This window comes from Lepisma saccharinum, chromosome 23, assembly GCF_977018435.1.
Source record: "Lepisma saccharinum chromosome 23, izLepSacc3.1, whole genome shotgun sequence".
Lineage (NCBI taxonomy): Eukaryota > Metazoa > Arthropoda > Insecta > Zygentoma > Lepismatidae > Lepisma > Lepisma saccharinum.
This window is the reverse complement of record NC_139251.1, coordinates 42207516-42231319: the sequence shown is the minus strand read 5'-3', so window position 1 is coordinate 42231319 and position 23804 is coordinate 42207516. Positions and strand designations below refer to the sequence as shown.

The following is a 23804-nucleotide window of genomic DNA, read 5'->3' as shown; positions in this document are numbered from 1 at the left end:
ATGGAATAGAAAAATATATCAACGGGAAGAGGGCTGTTTGAAGATGCATTTCACCAGCGGAAAAGTCAAAACTTCCATTTGATTAGCTGTAACTTGATGTTGAAGTTGATTCCCCATAAGGAATACATGGGATTCCGAACATTCTTATTCATCATATTTTTCAAACATCGTGTCTAGCGTAATAATCAACATAGATTGTATCTCCTCCCCTTCAAGTATGAGTGTGGGAACTTTCCGAACACACTGTACAACCCAGAAGTGTAACAATATGCCTATATATGCGGATCTGATATAGTACCAATGAATATGTCTCATTCATACTATATATTCTTTCAGACAATAGCCATGTGGCAGAATTTTTGCAATAATTGCGAGTTTTTCACAGAACTTTGTAGCAATTTACTGGTATACGAATACAGCTTTATTGGGCAATAACGATCGGTACCAACATGTCTGTCACAACTGTGGTATATATGAGACATATTGATATGATATTTATGAAATGTAAGATCAGTATAGTTCAAACTCCTTTACATTATGTATGTAGCATGAGAAATTAGTATAATTAGTGGTTTTACATTTCTTCTGTTGCAGGCTGCTGAGAATACAAACAATCCTTTGAACCTGCAGATGTTTGCTCAGTTGATAGAGGTAAGATATGTTGTGCTTTGTGGTATGAAGTTTACATGTTCATCTTTTGTGCCAGTGCTTGTAATTGTAGCAGCATGGTGAATTAGAAGGATTTATTAGCCTGTTAACCAGTTTATTTTTTGCTGGCAAGTTGAACTTTCCATTTATATTTGCATGGAATTTCTACAATGCTGGAGCAAATTGGCTCTTGTGATAGTATTCTATTGCAGTAAGTATTAAAAAATTTTAATGCACAAAATTCTTGTTTGTTAATTTCAATTGCTACAATAACAAAAAATAATTGTTGAATTAGATACATAAAGTTTCCACATTGCGAATTGGATGTTTTTTTTTATTATTATTAATGTTGAAGGCCCTTTGCCTTCATTAACTGGGAATGAGTCATCTGGGATGGAAATGGTAGTGCATCCTACCACCATCTGGGCCTTCAACATTAATCGAAAATAAACATCGAATTCGCAATGTGGAAACACTAAATTTATGCATGCAATACTAAAACCACCTTTACTGCATCTGTCATTAATTGTTTGTGTTTGCATGTACGTACCCTCACAACCCAGTCCCACCATATCTGCTGCGAGCAGGTTCCTGCAATATGACATCTCAGTGTACTATAATAAAACAACAGGTTCTAGGCTCATTGTGGCTTCTGTGAAAATTCCTTAGTGTTGCGTTTTGTAGTGTAGACAGGTTTGAGTCTAAGAACTTTTCTCCTGAGATTTCGACCAGTGTATGGGATGGGTGGCCACGTGCCATCATGACGAAATGGAGGAGCTACAAATGTGTAGCGTAACCTGCTCATGGAAGGCTACAACAATGACTGGGAGTTAAAGGTATTTTCTACTGTTACTGCGGGTGCCCTACATGCTGGCAAGGGAAGTGAGGATTGGGGAGTAGTTGTATTGATGATATAACCAGGACAACAAATGATGAGCTCCTCAGATTGAATTTGTCCACACTTAAAACAATGGCAAATCGGGCATATGCCCCAATCGGCCAAGTGTGGAACCCTGTCTAATCCAAGATTTTTTGTAAAAATGCCCTGACACTATAGTGTACAAATGATGAGCTTCTCAGATTGATTTGCCCATACTTACAAAAGTTGCATCAGCGAGATTTTTGTCCATAAACTTGTCAAAAATTGATATTTTTTTGGCTACACCTGAAATTAAGTAAAAACCCATACATACACACACATATTTACTTCCAGTTTAAGTTTAATTGGAAACCAGGTTCAATTGTTTATCTAATATTAAAACAATGCAATATGCAGAGACCCTCTAGAATTGCTCCGTGACTCTCTCATTTCTTACATCATAAACATATGATTTTTCTCCTATGAGAATAACACTACATATGGTGTCATCAGGTAAAGCCTCATGGAATTCACAGATAATTTTAATATTTGTTCTGTCATTCACCACAACTTGTTTCCTTTTTGAAGTGTTGATTACAAACATGGGTCTCTGTGCTTTGAATTCATCTGGTGTGTAATACATGTCAGTATTGCCAGTAGTGACCCTCTTGAAAGCCGAAAAGGCCTCATATAATTTGAGGAAATCATTCTTGGACATGTCTAAATTGTAATTTTCTCTAGGAAAGACCTCATTTCTGCCATTTTTAAGATAAATGTTTTTGATGTTGCAGTTATCAAATTTACTTGAATTTTTTTCCTGATTATTGTTTCTTCCAGTCTGAAACAGTACCACTACAAAATCAGGCATGTCATATTGAATACTGGAGAATGAATTTGTAGCATCAAACTCATAATAAGAACCAGTTGCGGGCTTCTGTACACATTGATATGTATAAAATTGCAGAGGAATCTGTGGATTTTTTATTATATCAGCTTTGTATTTAAGAGCATAACTGGCCTCATACTCAACAACAGGGATTCTTAACTCCATAGTCTGAATAATGCATTTGCCTGCATCTGGTAGGGTATTAGGCAGAGCTTCCCCTGTAGAGTTTATTGCACTGTACCTCATCAAAGCATTATTATCATTTGCAGCTCTTCTAAATGTGATTCTTAAACCACCCTTCCACATAATATCTTTGTAATCTGAGAAGAATCCTGGCAATAGGCGCATGGGGAACAGTACAGTGTGGTTCTTAGATAATATCTTATCACCAGCCTCAAATCCACCTATTTTGTAGTATGAAGCCTCGGTTTTGGATAATTTTAATGTGGCCAAAGCTGTGGAGGTAATGCCGGGATAATCCACTCTGTTTATAACAACGCCATGCTTTCTGATCTCAATTTCAGAGAATAGATGCGGCACAAAATTATCTACCAATCTTATATTTGAATTTGCCGGATAATCTGTACCATCGAGCTTTACAACATCAAATTTGATGTATAGATCTGCTCTGTGGGGGTGCATAAAGCCATCCCCTACATCAAGATCAACCTCAATCTCTGTGTTGGGTTGATTTAAATTTGCAAATGTCCTCCTGTTTGGGGGGAATGATTGTAGCTCATAACTCTCAATATTTTCCATTTTTTTCTTGTATGTATTTTTATTTAAATATTAATCTCTATGATTGCAGTTGTTGTGGCTCCAGCAAAATCAACTAATTCTTCTTTTTCATTAGTGACCATCAATTCAATATAATCTATTCTATTATGACACACAGGAAAATATAATGTTGGGGATGGATTGTAGATGATTGGCTCCATAAATTCAGAATTAGGCTTGAATGTTGCAATGATGCCTGTTTGTGAGTGCCTATGCCATTTGATTTGGTGATCATACCCTCAGCCACATTACAGTGAATATTCAGAGTCTCTATGGCCAAGAATTTAGGTATATTCATAGCAGTGTGTTTGATGCCTGGTTCAAGTTTTGTGTTGTTCTCAAATCCTAACAGCTCTCCTATAGTACCCAGATCCACTGTTTCTGTAGCAGATACAATCTCTACTCTGTGAGTGACAGAATTTTGACTTAACACTACACCTCTGGGTAATTGAGCATTTAGAGTGGACAGATTATATTGCCCTGGAGTGATGACAATTTTTTGATCCCCTACTGCAATTGTGTTGTTGTGGTGTGTAATATTAGGGATCAGGTACATGCCGTAAAATGCTCTGAGAGCTATTGTTTTGGGATACACTATGTCATCATGCAATTTGAGTTTCAATATTGAATTTTGGCTGGTGAGATGAAATACCCCCATGATGTTTCAGATACCACAAGGCTTTTTGAAAATCTTCAATTGATGGTTTATTTATTTGAGACATATATCTAAGAACAGATAAACACAAATGTCCGCAATTAACATCTTTGAAATTTTGAACACGGGCATTATTATAATAAAGATTAGATGAATTTAGATATTTTATTAAATTTTCAGGTGGAACACCCCCAAATGAATCAAACACAAATGCCTCATCTTTTAAATATTTAAGATAACAGATCCAGTGAGTGCCCTGATTTTTGTACTTATCCAAATTAACAATGCCACACTCTTTGTTGAGTGGTTGTTCCGGTAAAGAATCAGACATGTACACACCTCTAAAATGTTTGATGCCCAGTGGCTTGATTAAAGCTTCAATATCTTGGTTTGTAAGCGGCTCTTGTTTTTTTTAAACTTATTCATGGCTCTCTTAACACCTTTGCCCTGTTTCTCAATGGCCAGGTTATGGCGCTTCTGCTCATCTAATTCTGCCCTATTTTTCTTGGCATCTATTACTGTTTTTGCTATTGCAGCTGAACCCCCAGCCAAGCTCCCCACAGCCCCGAGAGCAGCTAAGATGGCAGGGATGGTAAATATGAATCCCCCTACATGTGATTTTTTTCTTGATTGCTGTAATTTTTTTAATTGGGGGGTACTAAGCAACAATTTCATACCATGGCCCTTTGCAATACAAGAATTTTTTTTCTTGCGCTGCTTTTTGGTCAAAAGACTGTCAATAGTTTTAAGAGATTTGAGACCTGCATAAGGTATTTGATACATAACACCCTTGGCCTTCATTGTAGGTTTATTATATACATATTCACAACCCCCACCCCAATTTTTGTTTGGTATTCATAGCTATGGTGGTTCCCAATGCTGCAATTTTTTCACTCAAAGAAGCATCTTTGCTTACAAATCTACCAAATGCAGCCTCTTCTAATTTCTTGTCTGCAACATGTCTCTTATCAAGATCAGAATGTGTGTTGTATGCAATATCATGGTCTCTACAAGCAGCATCTAAAGGATTAACACCAGGATCCCCTCTGTTTAATCTATGATCCAATTTTGTACCGGGACCACAATACTGATAAACTGGAATATGTAATTCAAATGGCAGCTTGTTTATAATGTCATTAACAAGGCCCCGACCCTCAGAAATATTCCAAAATTTGGGGGGTAAAGTATTAATAATTTTTATGAGATATCCAATCCCCTTAGTGTCATTCACTATAAAATTAGACAATTTGGTGCTTATCATGTCCATAATTCCAACCTTTTCATTGTAAAAATTGTGGTTCCCAGCATTTTCCTCCCCAGCTATCACCAATAACCTATCTACAAGTTTCCTGACATCATCAACCCACACAAATTCTTTAGGCAGGGTGTTGTATTGTTTTATTCCACTGCCAGTCTTGATTTGTGACCATATGGGCTTGATTAAATTATTGTATTTTGCCCCACTGCTCGACTTGACTCTTTTTTGTGTGGGATCATTGTTCTGGTATAGAGCATCTGATTTTATTAATATTTCTTTGTAATCCTCATAATCTTGATCTGTATAGCTGCCAGGCCTTTTCCTAGTCATCAGTTCCCATAATCCAGGTGTTCCGGCATATTTAACAAAAGCACCTTTTTCTCCAAGTCGAGATTCTGAATATACAATTATATCATCTCCCATAAATGTTACTCTGAAATTGCCAATTCTATGAATGATGCTGCCATCAAGCTCTGTGTCAGCATATAAGCCAAAAACCTCATCTTTATTGTCTTTAGGTGTGGTTAAATATTTTTGAGCAAGAAGACCCAATTCAATAGGATCCTGACTAGCCTCAATTCTTCTAGGAGCAATAGGACTAGGTGTATGAATACTGGAAAGTGGGGTGAATGGATAATCTAATATGTTCCTTGCAGCTACAGGTACAAGCTCTGTGAGCAAATTTTGATTTTGCTCTGTAACAGTTTTGATATTTTTACCTAAATTATTAATAGCATCAATTACAGGCTGTTCTGTTTGTTTGTGTTTTTCATAAATTCCACGGTTCTCTGATTTCCATCCCTTAAATCTTTTTACAAGATAATCTCTTAACTTAAGATCATCAATAATTGGCCTTTTCATGTTTATTTATATATGTTTCAATGTCTAAAAAATTGTTGATTTTATTTCTGTATTTGCCACTATTGGGTGTTCTTGTCATATCAATTGTGACAAACCCATAACTGTCCTGGTTCCAGCACTTGCTGCAAATCTTGGAAAAATTATTGTAGCTCAGGTCCCCACCTACATATTCATCATGTATGTGTTTGAGGTTGGTATGGTCTTGATGAAACACACATATAAAATTGCTGTTGTCCCGGATCAGTTGCTTGGGTATTTTTGAAAAAGTCTGTGCCAGGTAGAAGCAATCAATGTTTTTGTGCCGGCCCTGTGTAAAGAAATTTCTAACCTTGTTTTGATTATCCAATATAATGTCATCAAACACAACAACAGAATTATCGAGACATTCATGAAGTGGCTTAACATCTGGTTCAAAAGTGGCAATATCCAATCCATCATATAGCTTCATCAGCTGCTGATATTTTAATTGTTCCAAGCTCTTAGAGAAGATATACAAGTGCCTGTTTTTCCAGTCTAACCAGTTGGGTGCCAATAAAAAATTATCAACCATTAGTGTAGTTTTACCACAAGCAGATGGCCCAACAATAAGACACCTAATATTTTCAGGCAGCAATTTGCCATTTCTCTTATTTTGTTGTTCAGGTTCTGGCAGCCTTTTTATAACATCCCAGGTGCTCATATTATTATTTTGTTTGCATCGATCCAGCTGTGTTCTGGGAGTCCTAGCCATTTGACAAGTAACTTGTTGCCTTTTCTGCGGATAATTTTTTCTATGAGATATGTGTCAGGCTGTTTAGTTTTGCTGAGCTCTTGTTCATAGAACCTGCCTTTGAGAATTTCTCCTCGGTGATCCTTTATTATATATGTGTTAAGGGTCCCAGGTTTAACCTGAACCACTGTAAATAATTCTGTGCTCCAGTTTCTTGTAAAGCCTCTCTTGAATAAGTGCTTATATTTACTGATTCTTACTTGATCCCCCACCTTGTATTTGGCCCTTCTTTTTGTTGGCTGGTATCTAGGATAATAAACAGTACTGATTAATTTTTGCTCATCAGATGAAGTTACTTCAGAGGGTTTCATGTTGATTGTGGAATGGACCGAGTTGTTATATTTTTGTAGAAGTTCTGGAAGAATATTAATCCATTTATAATTACCTTGAAGTGTAAATTGTTTATACATAAGATTTTTTAAAGTTCTGTTGAATCTCTCTACAATTGAGGCCTTGAGGTCACTGTAACTCGAATAATGTTGTATTGCCTGGCTTTTAATAAATTGTTGAAACACTGAATTATAAAATTCCTTGCCATTATCTGTTTGCAAATATTGTGGGGATCTTCCACTCTGATTGATGATTGTCCTGATGGCTTCTGTAACACATGTTCCAGTCTTGGATTTGAGTGGCACAGCCCAGGCAAATTTTGAAAATGTGTCTATTACAGTGAGTAGATACTTGTAGCCCTTGTTGATTTTGTCTAAGTTTTTCAACTGTCCACTTGCCATTTCAATCAAGTCGCTCTGCCATAAATCATCTATGCTTTTTGTGACTACTGGGAGTCTCTTAAAATTATGTCGGGCTTGTCTGTGTAATTCATCAACAATAATTTGTCTAGACATAATATGTAAACAAGAATATTGCAACTATGGGGTGTTCAGCAGCTGAGACTGCAGGATTTTCTAAATATAATTTGTCTCCAATTTGTATTTTAAATTCCAGAGAGCCATCATCTTCAGTATAGGCTGTTTCTAATGTATTGGGATCTGTAAAATCCTCCAATTCCACACTGGTGATTTTCACTTTGTTATCAGCATTTGTTATTGATAAGGTGGGGTAGTGGTGTGGTTTCTGAATGCCTGCAATATATCAGCTAAGAGGGTCACATCAAGTTTCAAATATGCCATGTGATAATCACCAAATGTCTGGCATTTTAAATTGTTCCACATCAATTGGGCATGGTGATAATCTTCATCAGTGATTCCAGATCCTCTGATTTTGCTGTAAAACTCTTCTTGTGGTGGCAAAGAACATTCATCAAATTTAGAAAAATCTGTAACATAATCATATGGATATACACCCTTCCGCCTAATTAATTTCAGGTCCTGATTTGGAAACAATGCACATGTAATTTTGAATTGATCATCAGATAATTGAGTGGCCAGTGTAGCCAGGCTAGCAGATAAAATTCTGTAAGAATCAAGAAATCTTATGTGAATAGGAACACCATTAACTTTAATTATTTTGCTAATAGATATATATTTCTCATCATTTTCAGCTAAAATATTTAAATTCTGCTTGTCAAACCCCTCATATCTGATCAAATGATGGAAATCATAATTGGATGCTCCATGGCAAAATATGGGGACAAATCTTGGTCTCTTGATCTTAATATTACAGCTATTACACAGGGTCATTAAGAATTTACCATCTGTATGGGAATGGTGTTTCACCTTGATATTTGTATCTGAAAATTCACAATCACATACCGGGCATTTTTCTGCATTGTTGAAATCTTCAATCTGTTTCTCTGTTAAAGGCAACATGGGTTTTGATTTTAATAAAATGTTAGATGCTATGTCACGGCACTCATTTTCTATTCTATGTGCAAATATTTTGATGGCATCTGGTCCCATGTATGAATATTCTTTACTAACAACACCATCCTGTACAACCACATAACAAAAGCTGGAAGGTTCATGTAGCTGGTATGGTGTAATTGAAGATTCTTCAGGATCTGGATTGCAGGATGCAAGAGATTTGAGAATTGATTCAAAATCACAGACAATATATACTGGGTGTTCCAACAAGGCTTCAAACTTTTTGAATTTGCAATTTTCACTTGGATTGGGCATCACCATATGAACAGGTTTATAGTTGCCACAGTATTTCAGATGCTCAATTAACTTGTTTTTGGCAATTTCTGCATTTTCTTCCCGAACCCTATTTACCATTTTTTGACCATCAAATACACATAAACATCTTCTGCACAACTTAAATATTCTATTAGATTTGTCTAGTTGTGTTCTCACTAAAGCTTCAAGATTATGTATCAGAGTATAATGATATTTGCCATCCCCTTCAATTAAGAGCAAATCAATCGGAATAGCAGATTCATCATCAATTGTACTGATTCTGAGAGGTTCTATCGAGCAATTGCCAGTGGAACAAATAAATACATTAATAGATAATTGTTTGCCATTGATATGCCTGGCTCTTTTCTCAAATTTATCAATATTCTGAACAGACATTGGATATTCCAAATGATATAAAAAATGTTCATGTTGTTTGTAATAACTTATTCTCTGAGGATTCCTTGAAACTGGAAACAAAGCAGCTAATATACACCACAAAAAGCATTTCTGGTCGGTATTTTCAATATTAACCACGGCTGTTTTGTTTTTAATATTGGCAGGTAATGGCAGATATGTAGATCCTTGTAATGGGCTGAATTCAGAAATATTAACATATAACTTGTGTGGAGATCCGCATAGGCTCCATCCAGACTCTTTTGCTGCAAATTCAGAGTGTTTAATATTCAATTGATCCATCAAACTGCTTATTATTGTGTCTGAATTTGCATTTGAATATACCGGTACAGTTTCTGTTTTGTGGGGCTGTGTAAATTTTGTGCCATTTGGTTTCTTATATTGAGTATACAATTTGAGGGACAGCTTATAAGAGCCATTTTGTGCATTTAGAATTGCCTGCAGATCAGAATTTATACTGCTCAAAAAATTCTCAATACCACATCTTGGCTCTGATACAAACCGATAATCCCTAAGTTGGGCATTAAAACTGCTATGGATAGGTGCAAAACATAGCTGCTTTGCCGGTCCAGCATTAACAGGTGCTTCATGCTTCCTTTTCAGACCAGATGTAGATGCTTGTGGGGGCAATATTGATGACTGTGCAGAACAAGTGCCCACATGTCTATTGAAATATGCCTTGCTAAATATTTTATTGCATTTGGGGCATATTTTAATGGGAGTTCTGCATTTGTCTGGGTTACAATTCCTTTGGTGTCTGGCCCAATTGGGGCTGGATATATTCTTATTGCATTGATTACAATATTTTTGATTCGGCATTTTTGTTGTTGTTTATTATATACAATTTCCTGGGCTTCAATTCAAAACTCTATGCTGGATAAAAATATCAGTTGGGTTCAGCACTGTGCTTTGTGTGTGTGTGTATGTGTGTATGTGTGTGTGTGTGTTAATATTTTTGGCTTTGGTATTTATATAAAATTTCCTGGGTTTTAAATCTAATCTCTATGCTTATCTTATGACAGGTTGTAAGGCCAATAGCCCACAAGTGGAAAAAGGAATAAATATTCATTCACACTGACCTTCCGCAAATACCTGCACGAACATGCATATCTTGAATGGCAATGACCCAGCACTGAGTATTATGTATTGATTTTTGTATAACAAGCTGGGACAAATATAATCCTGACTCTAAATAAGAGTGGATTACAACAAATATCAGATTTTATATTGTTCAATATGAATAATTATATATATTTAAACCAAACAGGCCTGTAAGTATGAGAAGCACTGTAAAAACACATCTGTTCTCCTCTGCCACTCTCACAATACTGGATGATGCAATACTCGGGAATTTCTGTAAGTACTGGCGCTGAGGAGAAACATGCAAGGCAAAAATCAATACTACCATCTCGGGAATTGTACACACTGACACAGAGGAGAAACATGCAAACATATAATATAAAAAATAAGAGAGTCACGGAGCAATTCTAGAAGAATTGCATTGTTTTAATATTAGATAAACAATTTGAACCTGGTATCCAATTGAACTTAAACCTGAAGTAAATATGTATGGGTAGGTATGGGTTTAGCATAATTTCAGGTGTGGCCAAAAAATTAACAATTTTTTGACAAGTTTATGGACAAAAATCTGGCTGATGCAACTTTTGTAAGTATGGGCACATCAATCTGAGAAGCTCATCATTTGTACACTATAGTGTCAGGGCATTTTTACAAAAAATCTTGGATTAGACAGGGTTCCACACTTGGCCGATTGGGGCATATGCCCGATTTGCCTTTGTTTTAAGTGTGTGCAAATCAATCTGAGGGGCCTCATCATTTGTTGTGCTGGTTATATCATCAATACAACTACTTTGGGGAATACGCAGCAGACCAACCAGACAACAGCGGTGGCGCCGAGAGTTACATCGTCGAGTTCAGGGAGTTCTGCCCACAGGCTGCTGTTTCTTATCACTTTGGATTGGTTGCTTCCCCGCTCCCCACTTCCCTTGCCAGCATGAGGATCGGCCGCTGTAATACTGGAAAGAGCTATACTTGCGCTGACCACGTGTCACCCCGAAACTGGTTGGATGATCTTCCACCTCTGCTGAGGCATTGGGAGTGAGGCTGGCAGTTGGTAGGTAGGCACTGGCCGTAAAGGGCTGTTGCCTCACATTTTATATTTATTACATTTGGAGACAAATGTCCTCTTTTTTTGCCTGTAGTGATCTGCTGATGACCGCTTTCTAATCTCACTGTACTGCTTGCAGATGGAGAAAAGTCGGGATCAACTTTCTGATTTGGATTTTTATCTTTCAGGCTTTTATCGTACTATGCAATTCAACAAAGTTTGTAAAAGAAAGTCTAGTGTTAATGATTTCATGCTTTTATTAGTTCGACATGCATCAAACAATTTAAAAAAAAAAATGCCTTCCTAAAGTCCACACAGAATACTCCCAGCTACCTTTTCTCTCTCTTTTGTACAATGTAATTGTCAATTTAGCTTTTTCTAAACATGGCCAAAAAGATATAATCATGATTGAGTTCTTGCAAAATTAATTTTTTATACAACATTTTACTACAACTCAACTTATGATGATCTGTCAGAATAGAAGTAATATGAGATGCTTGCAAAAAAATAGACTAGAGGAATGAACCATGTCATTATCTATTAGTTTGTAATGTGCAGTTTTCACCGCTTTAAGCTTTTGCAGGGTGCCAGAGGACCTGTTACAGCAGCAGTAGTTGGACAGCAAACACCACCTTCAACAGTGGCTGATTTCCTGCAGTCGCTTCCAGATTACTCATATGTGGAAGGGGAATCTTTCTTTTCTGATCTTTTCATGGTGTTGGTAAGTGTTTAATAATTTTAAAATTTGTATTGTGAGAACCACCTTGACGTCTTGTCCAATATATACAGGGTGTACACAAATGAATACTGGAGTTGTAAGTGTTTTGTATGGTTATGTAAGTAACCCCAGCCGGTTGTCTCCTACATGTGATGAATGAGCAACTGTGAATGTTTCGATTCTACCTAGTTGTGCCATAAGTTGTGATACACATGCCAGGGAGTAGAAATAAAACACAGTACACGTAGGTTGACAACTGAAAGGTCAAGGACCTTTATTGTGCCTCTCAGATACACCATTCACTTGAAATGGCCACATTTTGCCTGCATGCAAGCCCGAAGTCGGTCTGGCCATGCATCTATTGCGGCACGGATCACCTCCATCGGAATTTCAGCGGCTGCTTTCGTCAAGGTCCGTTTCAGACTTTCCAAATTAGGGTGACACTTTGACAGACCTTGCCTTCCAACACAGACCAGAGTTTGTAGTCCAGTGGGTTCAAATCAGGACTGCTTGAGGGCCAACCGTCAGCTGCTATGAAGTGGGCACATTGTTCCTGAGCCTCCGCCAAGTGGTCTTCGTTTTGTGTGCCGGGGCCGAGTCTTGTTGAAACGTCCAATCCTCTCCATGGAACAAGGTTTCGTTGAGGGGCTTCACCACAGGCTCTAAGATGGTATCTTGATACACTTCTGCAGTGGTTTTAACCCCTTTCTCACGAAAGTGCAGCTGTGTGACGCCTTCAAAGCTAACGCGTCACCACACAATGATGGATACAGGATAATTGGAACGCTGCACACATTTCTTCTTCTGCTTAGCTTTTTGAGCACTCCGAGCATACACATGATCATTCTAGCAGTTATAGGATTCCTCTACGTCAAAAATTTTCTCGTCCGGAAAAATAATTCTTCTGTGGCAAGAGTGCCTTTGCTTTCAGCTGTCGCTTAAGCTTTAGGTCTGCTGTGAGGAAATACCCAGTTGTTCGTCGTTAACCTTTGAGTCTAAGGTCTTCGTTAATGATGCGGTACAATGTTCTTCATGCGGCACATTGTTCTTGTCGACACATTCATCTGCTTTGCAAGGAGAGACTTCTTGGGACAGGGATTCCATCGAATTCGCTCCCTGACCATTTTGCGGAGAGCTGGTGTTCGAACTGACCGTGGACGACCACTTCTAACATGGCCAGCAATTCCATTGGTCTCAGCAAACCTTTTGATCATGCGATAAACAAATAATCTGTTAATGCCCAGATATTTTAGGTCCTTGAAAATCTCAGCGGGCATCTTCTTTGCCTTAAGGCAACCATTGCTGGACGCTTCTGTTTGATGTACATTTTACACACTTTTGTAGCTCTTACTGACTACACCAAGATTGAATAGGCAACACCTATGTTTCCACATGTGTTTTACCATCTTGCCACAAGATCGTGCTGGGTTTGCAGTGCCAGCAGGCAGGCGATCACTTTGTATCAAAACTTATGGCACAAGTAGGTACATGCCCAAATTGTTTCCTAACTCTGCCACATGAGAGCGCCAGTTGTAAAGATGACAGTGATTCCAAAACGTAAGCCTTTTTGTGACTTTGAATTCGCAAGGTGTTTCCAGTAATTACAGTCCAACGGGCCTATGGGTGAAGATTTGGATGTGACACCCCATCTGACAACAACATTCATAGGTGTTATAACCAATTCCACACAATGCCTGTGTAAGGGGAAGAGCACCAGGCAAGCATGTGGGTCAGATGAGAACGTGGACCGCTCAGAGCAGCTTTTATGAGAGTCCTAGGAAATCTGCACTGCAAGGGAGTTGAGTGCCGACCATGATAGTGTGGAAAGTGTTAACAAAATGACTCTGGCTGACACCTTACCACCTGCAGCTGTTACAGGCCCTAAACCTGCAGATCATGTGGCCCATACCAACTTTTGCGAACAAATGCTCGATCAGGAAGATGATTACTTTTTTAGTCATGAGATATTAATGGATTACGTAAACTCAAATTTACTCTTCAATCTCATCTATGATTCATTATTGTAGAGAAAATACACATGCTTAAAACTTTGATATTCATTTGTGTACACCCTGGACTATTTTAAACACCAGCTTCCGTGTGGTTCATGAGTGGACATAAACTCCGAAACTTACTTACCGGTTGAATGTAGCTTCCCTGTAAAAACTGGAAAATTTTACACAACAAAGAGATTGCATTCCTGTTGCCGTGTCCTCCGTCACCTCTGGTGAAATCCTGACCAGAGAGACTATCAGTTTGATATTGTGCATGCACTTAAAGCAGCACACGTAAAAGTCTACTGATTCTTCTAAAATAAACTTTTTCATTTGCACAATTTTGACTCCATGGTCCAGTTACGTAGCAGTAGCACATTGAAATTATGGAGTTCCAATGTGGATACCCTGCAAATAACATTCTAATGTTAAAGCATCTACAGCATTGACCAACGTGAGGTGTGGCATGCTTTCCATTCTCTATTGTATTTTCATGTATTTTATCTACTGAAGAGGGCACGCCAAAGAAAAGTATAATTTTGCCAGCATGTAATACTCTTCAGGCCTCCCTGATGGCACAGCGGTAGCGCCGTCACCTTGTAATCAAAAGGTCCCAGGTTACCCGGTGGAGGCACCTAGTGGTTCGGATCATACTTTAAACTGTAGGTCCAGTCCCGATTAGCCTTACTGTGCATAAAGTGGACTGAAAACACAAACTCAATCAATCGTGTAATATTCTTCAAGAGACTGTTTCAGTTGACATCAGTTATGTAAGGCTTTGTGTGTGTTAAATTAAGATATTTAAAAACTCTTATATAGATTTTTTGCAGTGTAAAGAGTGTATTACTGAAAACTAAGGCATACAATACATATTTATTTCAGGTGAGAAATTTTACATTCAGGGATATGCTTGACTTGAGTATTGGGCAGCCAAGTCCACTAAACCGTGTCCATCCACAACTGAGAGAATTTGTTGCCCAAAAAGTATTGAAAGGTGATCCTCCCACAGAAGAGAATATGTCTCAGGCAGTAGACAGAATTCTGGAAGAAGTTCATTCCTATGTTTCAATATTGGTAAGTATTTGTAATTTGTTTTAGTTCAGTAGTTTAGTCAGCCAAGTATGTTCTAGTACAGTAGTACCATTTTTTTTTTTTTTTTTTTTTTTTTTTTTACTCTGCCCACTTTAGTTTAAGACTACATAAGGGTGTAGTGGAAAAAATGGAAAATTTTAAAAGCAATAGCATTGAAAAGTTGCCTCTGTCATTGCTTGCTTACAGCTCCCATAATTTCTGAAAATTCCTTCTGCCTCACAAACAACATTCAAATATACATTAAATCTGAAACTTGAAATTAGTATAGGCACATATTTTTTGGTAAATAAAAAAGCAAAATTTCGGTACAAAAACATTCAATTTCGGGTTCAAAAGCTGTAAATGAAATAAAATTTTGGTGTTATAGCGGTGGAAAAATGGATCAAAAGCAGTATATAAAATAATATTTTGTTTTAGAAATTGTGAACATAATCTAAAATTTTATTTAAAAACTGCACTTATTACAAAATAAACAAAACCCTTCTAATAACACATTTATGTAGTTGACAATATTAAGTTTATTCTTGTATAAAGGGGTCCTTTCTTGCTTCTCAAAATATTTACAGCAGAATTAATCATTTTTCCGTGAATTGTATAACACTCAGGATAATTCACACTTCAGAAAGTGTCGCGTTGGTAAATAAAACTCTAAATTTCATGTTTGAGAGTCTATTTTGCATTTTGCAGCTCATTTCACATTATTTCGTGACAAAACAGTGTGGGAAAATGCACCTCACACCTTTCAGAAACATTAAAAATTAACATTACAATTTGTTACTTCACATTTTGCGTTTTCGCGAAAAACGAAATATGCATGCCCCTAGGAATTAGACATACAATTTATTTTGAAGAATATAAATTGTGCTTAGATTTCCTACTGTGTAAAAGCAAAGTGATACATTACTTATGATCTCTGTAAAATACTTTGACTACAACTAAGTTGTTCTGTTTTCCCATGGCTATTGAATTTGCTGAAAAATTCAACCTTTTTACAAGAAATTCTTGCATTTAAACACAAGTGTCGTAATGCTATTACTTGTATTCACTGCACATATAGCCGTGAGTTAAGTGATTAAAATGTACACTACAAGATGACACTAAAATGATGTGGATCGTATCCAGGTGGCTGGCATAAGAGAGAGGTTTATTCTGTATCAAGTGCTATTTCCATTTGGACGTTAAATACTATATATGTTGTGTTATTGTCTGTTATTGCAAAATAGTGATACAATTGGCTGAGACAACTTATCTTCGTTATAATTTTTTATTTGGTGTATTATCATGTGTTAATTTTTTTTTATTTTTTATTTATTTATGTATTTATTTACTGCCCTCAACAGAGATAAACCTCCAATTACAAACGGCAGGATGGTTAAAAAATAAATTAATAAATAAAAGATGATCCCGCTACATATCAATTTCCTCTTTTTTTGAGGGGCTTCAAAGTATGTACACATTTGAAATAATGATATTAAAATAGTTTTTAATCACAAAATTTACCATTAGCACAGGTAATTGGTGTAGAATTAAATAATAATTCTGAAAATAATTGAACACCAGAAAAGTATTGACAGCATGTATATTTTGTTTTTGACTAAACACATTGTAATGTAAAATTTTTCATGTTTTTGAGAGTCGTGAGGTCCATTTCGCTACCATGTTTTGTAACAAAATAATGCAAAATGAATTGCAAAATGTGAAATAAACTCTTAAACACGAAATTTAGCATTTATTTATCTACACGACACCTTCTGAGGTGTGGATTATCCGTGAGTTATGCAAATCATGGAAAATTGATTAATTCTGCTACAAAAAATTGAGAAGCAAAAATGGACTCCTTTGCACAGGAATGAACTTAATACTCTGATAATTATATAATTGTGCTATTAGAAGTGAAATATTAATTTTGTGTAATAACTATAATTTTTACATCAAATTTAGATTTTTATTATGCCATTTTATATACTGCTTTTGAAAAACTAAATATGCTGACCAAGGCAGTAATTTATTTTATTAAAAACATAAACTAACGTAACGTTTCAACCTTCTAGCAAGGTCTTCTTCAGACTCTGTATCAAGTACAAAAGTAACCAGATACAACAAAAAGGGTAATATATATACACAAACATTACTCCATCCAGACTATTTAGAAAGTTGTTTGGAACTTTCTAGCAGATGACTTTCACTTTCCAACTTTACTTTCACCTAAAAGGCTAAACACAATTACTTCCATATAGAATGTGGTTGGACTTTTTAATCTCACACTCTTTTCCCTTCATTTTTCTTCCTTCTCCTCTCCTCTTTTTCTCTTGTCCTTTCCACTCTTTCCAACATCTTCTTCCATTCTTTGTTTAACTTCAGTCCCCCATTCCAGTTCATTGTGTCTTCTTCGCCTTTCTTCTCTATTTCCTTGGCTTCCTTCCATTTTCTCACTAGCATTCTCTTCTCCCTTCCTATCTGCTTAGCCTCATCCCACTCTATGTCATGTCCTGTTTCTCTCGTGTGTTTAAATATTGCATTTCTCTCTCTTTTAAGTCGTACATCATCCCTATGTTGTTTCAATCTGTCTTTCAGCCTTTTTTTCGTTTCTCCTATGTACACACTCTGACATTCTTTACATTTTACTTCGTAGATAATCCCTTCTTCTTCCTCTTCTCTGTTTTCCTTTTTCTTGTTAGCATTCCTCGCTATTCCTAAGATGCTTCTCCCTCCCTTCCTGTAAGTTTTAATTCCTGCTTTCCTAAGCACTTTGCATATCTTTTCTGTGCTTAGGAAAGCAGGAATTAAAACTTACAGGAAGGGAGGGAGAAGCATCTTAGGAATAGCGAGGAATGCTAACAAGAAAAAGGAAAACAGAGAAGAGGAAGAAGAAGGGATTATCTACGAAGTAAAATGTAAAGAATGTCAGAGTGTGTACATAGGAGAAACGAAAAAAAGGCTGAAAGACAGATTGAAACAACATAGGGATGATGTACGACTTAAAAGAGAGAGAAATGCAATATTTAAACACACGAGAGAAACAGGACATGACATAGAGTGGGATGAGGCTAAGCAGATAGGAAGGGAGAAGAGAATGCTAGTGAGAAAATGGAAGGAAGCCAAGGAAATAGAGAAGAAAGGCGAAGAAGACACAATGAACTGGAATGGGGGACTGAAGTTAAACAAAGAATGGAAGAAGATGTTGGAAAGAGTGGAAAGGACAAGAGAAAAAGAGGAGAGGAGAAGGAAGAAAAATGAAGGGAAAAGAGTGTGAGATTAAAAAGTCCAACCACATTCTATATGGAAGTAATTGTGTTTAGCCTTTTAGGTGAAAGTAAAGTTGGAAAGTGAAAGTCATCTGCTAGAAAGTTCCAAACAACTTTCTAAATAGTCTGGATGGAGTAATGTTTGTGTATATATATTACCCTTTTTGTTGTATCTGGTTACTTTTGTACTTGATACAGAGTCTGAAGAAGACCTTGCTAGAAGGTTGAAACGTTACGTTAGTTTATGTTTTTAATAAAATAAATTACTGCCTTGGTCAGCATATTTAGTTTTTCATAATCATGGAAACAAGGCTTAATGGAGTTATAACTGCTTTTGATACCAAAATATGGCCAGTTTTTGTACCGAAATCTTGATATTTTATTCGCCATAAATATGTGGCTCTTAGGTATTAGTAATTAAGTTTAAATTGATACTTTATGATACCAATACCACAGATATTTGCCAATATTGATAAATCTGTATCAATAGTAAACCCACTCTACCTGCAAATTTATGTTTTGCAGCAATTTTGGTAGTTTTATAACCGCAAGGAAATCATTCCCTACTAATAAATAGTTCTTTCTACAGGAAGAAGCTCAACTTCGAGAAGATATAGACATTGTGGCATCCGTCATCCTGTACAACCAAGCCCAGTTGCCAGAGATGATCAAGCTTATAATGTCGGAAGGTGAATATTACTATAACTGTCATATTTATATATTTTAATAACTACATTTTTCTTAAAATTATTACCTTTTTATATTTAAATAGGAGGGCTGGGGCATAAGTCACGGTAACTATTATTTTCTCTTAAAGTTAAATGGTGGTACCGCAATATGATTGTACGTCCCGGAGAACATGCCACCTAGTATGAGAACACATCACTAGATGGGAGTATGATGAACGGTTATCGTACAGAGGGAAGTGGTAATTCATTTTTGAGTCTACCACTGTCGCACGCCATGAACAGTGTTTGTGTATCAAAGCAGCCATTCTTTTGGGGGAGAAATGTCAAAAGGCCACAGGGATCTGGTGGGAACTGTATAGTACAGCATGTGCCTCTTTTCTTCCTTTAAAGCTTGTATGCTCTCTAACTTGTAAACACATGTGGTACGATGATACTTTTAAAGATGTTTGCTTGATTTATTCTACACCTGTTTCGCATGTATGCATTGTTCATACATTTCACAGTACCATACATTGCCCCCTTCCAGTTCTGTATTTCTAATTTTCGTTCTGGTCCTGCATTCTCGTGACGAAAAAAAATAGTTGACTTATGCCAAACTAATGTGCTACATAGAATGTACCATTAAAACTGTACACTGGGATGATGGCCTCAATGAGAATGGATCCCCCCCCAACATGCTTTATCTTTCAAGATAAACGTTTTGGAAATAAGCTTTACATTATTGCAATACAGTACCCTACTTACTATCAGTTGAATAAAATTTGGTACCCTGACAACATGCTTTGATGTTGATCGACTGACTGACTATATACATTATCTAATCCTTGGAAGTCATATTTTTGATTCTGTAAATTTTTTACCATTCCCTGTATGTGTAAATGAAATCGCAAAATTCATGAAGAAACTTACTTTCCGATCCAATTTTCAGAAACTTCATTGGAATAGGGTTTCAACTTGGAAACTGTAATGCATTTTTATTAATATGTAGAGTTTGGCTGGGGCAACTGGTATCCCAGTGCCTCTATTTCCTTGAAGACAGCTGGGATAGCAGTTGCTCAGTGACAGGTGACATCATTTAACATACGTTATTTCTCCAAAACTAACCATCATTTTTCCATTTATTGTGATTGAGCTGTATAATATGCTGTATAATACAGTTTTTTTATTAGTATACATACGAAGGTATGACATACTTGAATATCAAAAACATATAAAGTATTCTGTAGGCAGTTTTATAAAATGGGCTGAGTAACTTTGTTCCTGAAAATCAGTTGTTGCATCGGTCCTATGGATTTTAATCGCTTGAAATACGAAGACACTAATCGCATGAAATTTACAGAGAATCACACCGAAAGACCCACCTTTGACATCATGTTCAGTCTGTCCCACGAGTCTGTGGGTGAATTACATGCATAATGGTAGAGAAGGAAAGAAAGTGAATGGGCACAGCAAAGCAGTGTGCACTGCTGCAAACATCTGGCGGATGCAGTTGCATTTTCCCCTCCATATAATCCCTTTTACTCTCACACGTTCATTGTCAAGCCCCTCTCGAGTCTCTACTTATGCAGAGGATTTGTTTTCCTTTGCTTGCTACACAGTCTCCTGGGACAGAGTATAGCACTCATCCAAATATTTTGAGAAAATTCTGAAAAAATCATTTTTTTTTTTTAAATATCAAATTTTCTGGAAATTTTGGAATTTGCAGCTGTTCTGGCAGGCCCCTAATTGGCACACATATTGGGCTGGGTTTCACATATTGCAACTTACATTACATGCTAGCATAGAACTATTTTCACCAACATTCAGGCAAGTAATAGAAAAGTCTGTGCTTGCAATAGCATGTATGTAAATTGGGCAGGTTAGGAGAAATCTTTTTACAATGTTAATAGAGGTTTATTTTGCTACATTGTTGTTCCCAAAGTCATCAATGGATGTGTTGAAATCCCTTAACATCTATCATATATCCCTTTTGCATCCATGCTGTTTGTATCTATGCATATAGTTGTATTGGCCGTAAGTTATAGTTTATTTGCTTGTTAGTGGATTTGATCATGGTGCTTTGTTGTGATAATATGTATCTATCAGTAATGCTTAATAAGGGATTCTCTGTTTCCAGATAACAATAATACTTTTGGTCCTGACCTGATGAGAATGTATCGTTCATATTTTAAACTGCTTAGTGCCATTGTTATTCACTGCTGTCTAGATCGTGTACAAGGAGTAGAAGCCATATTCCAAAGCTGCATAGTAAGTAAAAGCCAATACTTTTAACTATTTCAAGTAAGATATTACATTATATTCAATATAGAATTGTAGTTCTTTCCATATGATGTTTATATTGTACTGCTTTTTTTTTCTGCCGGTACGCAACCGTAAGCCGTACCGGCACCTTTTTATAGGTGCTTATTTATGAACATACAACAATCTTTGAGTAGTTCTTGTGCTGAAAACAAGAACAAACCAAATTGAAGAGTTCCCAGAAAATAAGCACTGGTTGTCAGTAAGTTTAATAACCAACACTGCTACTGTTCCTCTGAAAAATAGAGAATGAGTGGATCCTTAACTTGCAGTCAGTTTAGAAATTGGAGTATACAAAGTGCATTCTCTACTTCTCAAATGCCAATTCATAGATGGCTTCCATTAAAATTTATGAATTAAGCAAGAAATATAAGTATAAATATAATAGTTGATTCTTATGAATTAATTGAACATTTTGTTAGGTTTTAAATGCAGCACATTATAATCAACTTGCAGTTTTTTTGTTCACAATCAATTTCTCCACCTCTTTGGCTTCTTCAGTTTGTTGCGCCAGCTGACGTGGGTCCTGTTCCTTTAGTGTGGGGGGTGTGGTAGTTCTTTCTTTGGTCACACAATGGGATTTTGTCACTGTGGTTTCCCGATCTCGTTGTCTACATCCGCGGGGAAGTGTTTCCTTTCATTGGTGTGCGCAGGCGGTCATCAAATACATGTCTGATGAAGTTACTAGACAGATGGCAAAATCTATCGTGAACAAAAAGACTGCCTTGAAAAATGAACTGCAAGTTGATTACAATGAACTTAAGTAGAATAGTATTTTTCAATAATTTTGCAATTTGAGAGACTATGAAAGTATTGTGCAGTCTAGTCTTAGGCTGGGTGAGCCCCAGAACCACTTTATGAAGGGTCACTGTTAGAAAGATTCCCACATGAGATCCACCCACCCCAGGGAAATAAACCTGAGTCTCCAGTGTGGCAGTTTGACACCCTACCGACTGGCTATAATTATGTTAATATACCAATGAGAGAGAATGCATTTGGGAAGCATGTTGTATTTAGTTTTGTTACTTCTATTGGAAAGGGTAAAGGCAGGCGTCATGATGAGTAGTCTTTAAAATACGTTACAGAAAAAGAAAAACATTTTAGGGATGAAACAGAGTAATCGGTACTGTATTGGTATCGACCGTTATAAGCATATCAGTAAAGTTACAGATTTTTTTACCAATCCGATATATCTATAAATATGTTCAAATTTAGTGCAAAATTATGCCATTTTGTTATATTTTTTATGGATAATCTTCATGCTCTACTTTGTTGTTGCCTTGTAATGAAGAGGTCCCAGGTTCAATGCCCGGTGGAGGCACACAGTGGTTTGGATTCTACTTTAAACTGTAGGTCAGTCTCGATTAGCCTTACTGTGCATAAAGTGGACTTAAAACACCAAATCAATCAATCAATCAATCAAATGCTCTACTTTTGTAGATGTAGAGTGAATGTCTAAATATGCAACTCTTTTTGCACTGGAGTCAACTAGAAACAAACATTTAGTAAGGAGGTCAATGATCCATTCATGTTTTTCAAGGCCTATTTGGAATTTTATATCGGATCGGTAGAATATCGGTTATTGTTATCGATATTGGAAAAGGTTTTTTCGGTATTGGCTAAAATTTCATATCACCCCATTCCTAATAAATTTGCTTTCTGAATACACCATAAATACTGTGTTACTCATTATGGTATGCTAGAACTGATCTGATCTAGTTTTGAACCTGAGCTCTTTACTATCTGCCATTATTAAATTTGAACCAAGACTCACTGAGATAATGCCTGGTATCAAAATATAGTTCTCAGCTGAGCCTTTAATATTAAGCTCAGTTGTATGTGACAATTAATCGGTTCTCATTGTTTGTTTTCAGCGGCAGTTGACAAGCGATGTCCATCCAGCAGTCCAGCAATGGGCGATCACAACTTCACTCGGCCACCTGAGGTCTTACATTTCCAACCTGAACGTGGACAACGCAGAGATCCTTCCGTATCTAGTCTATCGTATTCCCAGCAGTGAACAGGTGGCAGAACAAGCAGCCGCACCACAGCAGACAGAGAATGCTATTTCTCCAGAGGTATGTTCAATTTTTGCCGATTCCGATAAGTGGACTGAACGAACACCAATTCTGATACTCTTACTGATACTGTCCTTGAAAATTGTAGCAGTTCAAGGTAGTTACAAATATTTGCAAATTTTAATCCATAAATTTTCCATTCAAAGTATGTCATTTCAATCATTTCAATTTACTTTCTTTTTTTTTAATGTTTAAAATTTAATGTAACAGAAAACATCAAGAACCTCTGTGAAATTAATGATGATTTTAAATGATGATATTTGGGATTCATAATTTAAAAAAAAAAATTAAAAAATGTGATCAAAGATTTTTTTATCTGAAATAAAAATAAAACAGTTAAGTTGCTATATTACAACA

General features: G+C 36.5%; 1 protein-coding gene across 5 annotated transcripts in view; it reads left to right on the top strand.

Annotated features, from left to right (window-relative positions):
• Positions 1 to 23804, top strand: part of LOC146005211 (large proline-rich protein BAG6) — a 78484-nt gene that overhangs the window by 42441 nt on the left and 12239 nt on the right. For 4 of the 5 annotated variants that reach the window (XM_083144274.1, XM_083144277.1, XM_083144273.1 and 1 more), the window contains exons 15-20: positions 595 to 651; positions 11908 to 12054; positions 14928 to 15119; positions 18972 to 19071; positions 21188 to 21318; positions 23244 to 23447. In XM_083144274.1, the coding sequence (XP_083000400.1) occupies positions 595 to 651; positions 11908 to 12054; positions 14928 to 15119; positions 18972 to 19071; positions 21188 to 21318; positions 23244 to 23447 (831 nt within the window). The remainder of the gene's footprint in view (positions 1 to 594; positions 652 to 11907; positions 12055 to 14927; positions 15120 to 18971; positions 19072 to 21187; positions 21319 to 23243; positions 23448 to 23804) is intronic. The other variant, XM_083144276.1, reaches the window with a different exon arrangement.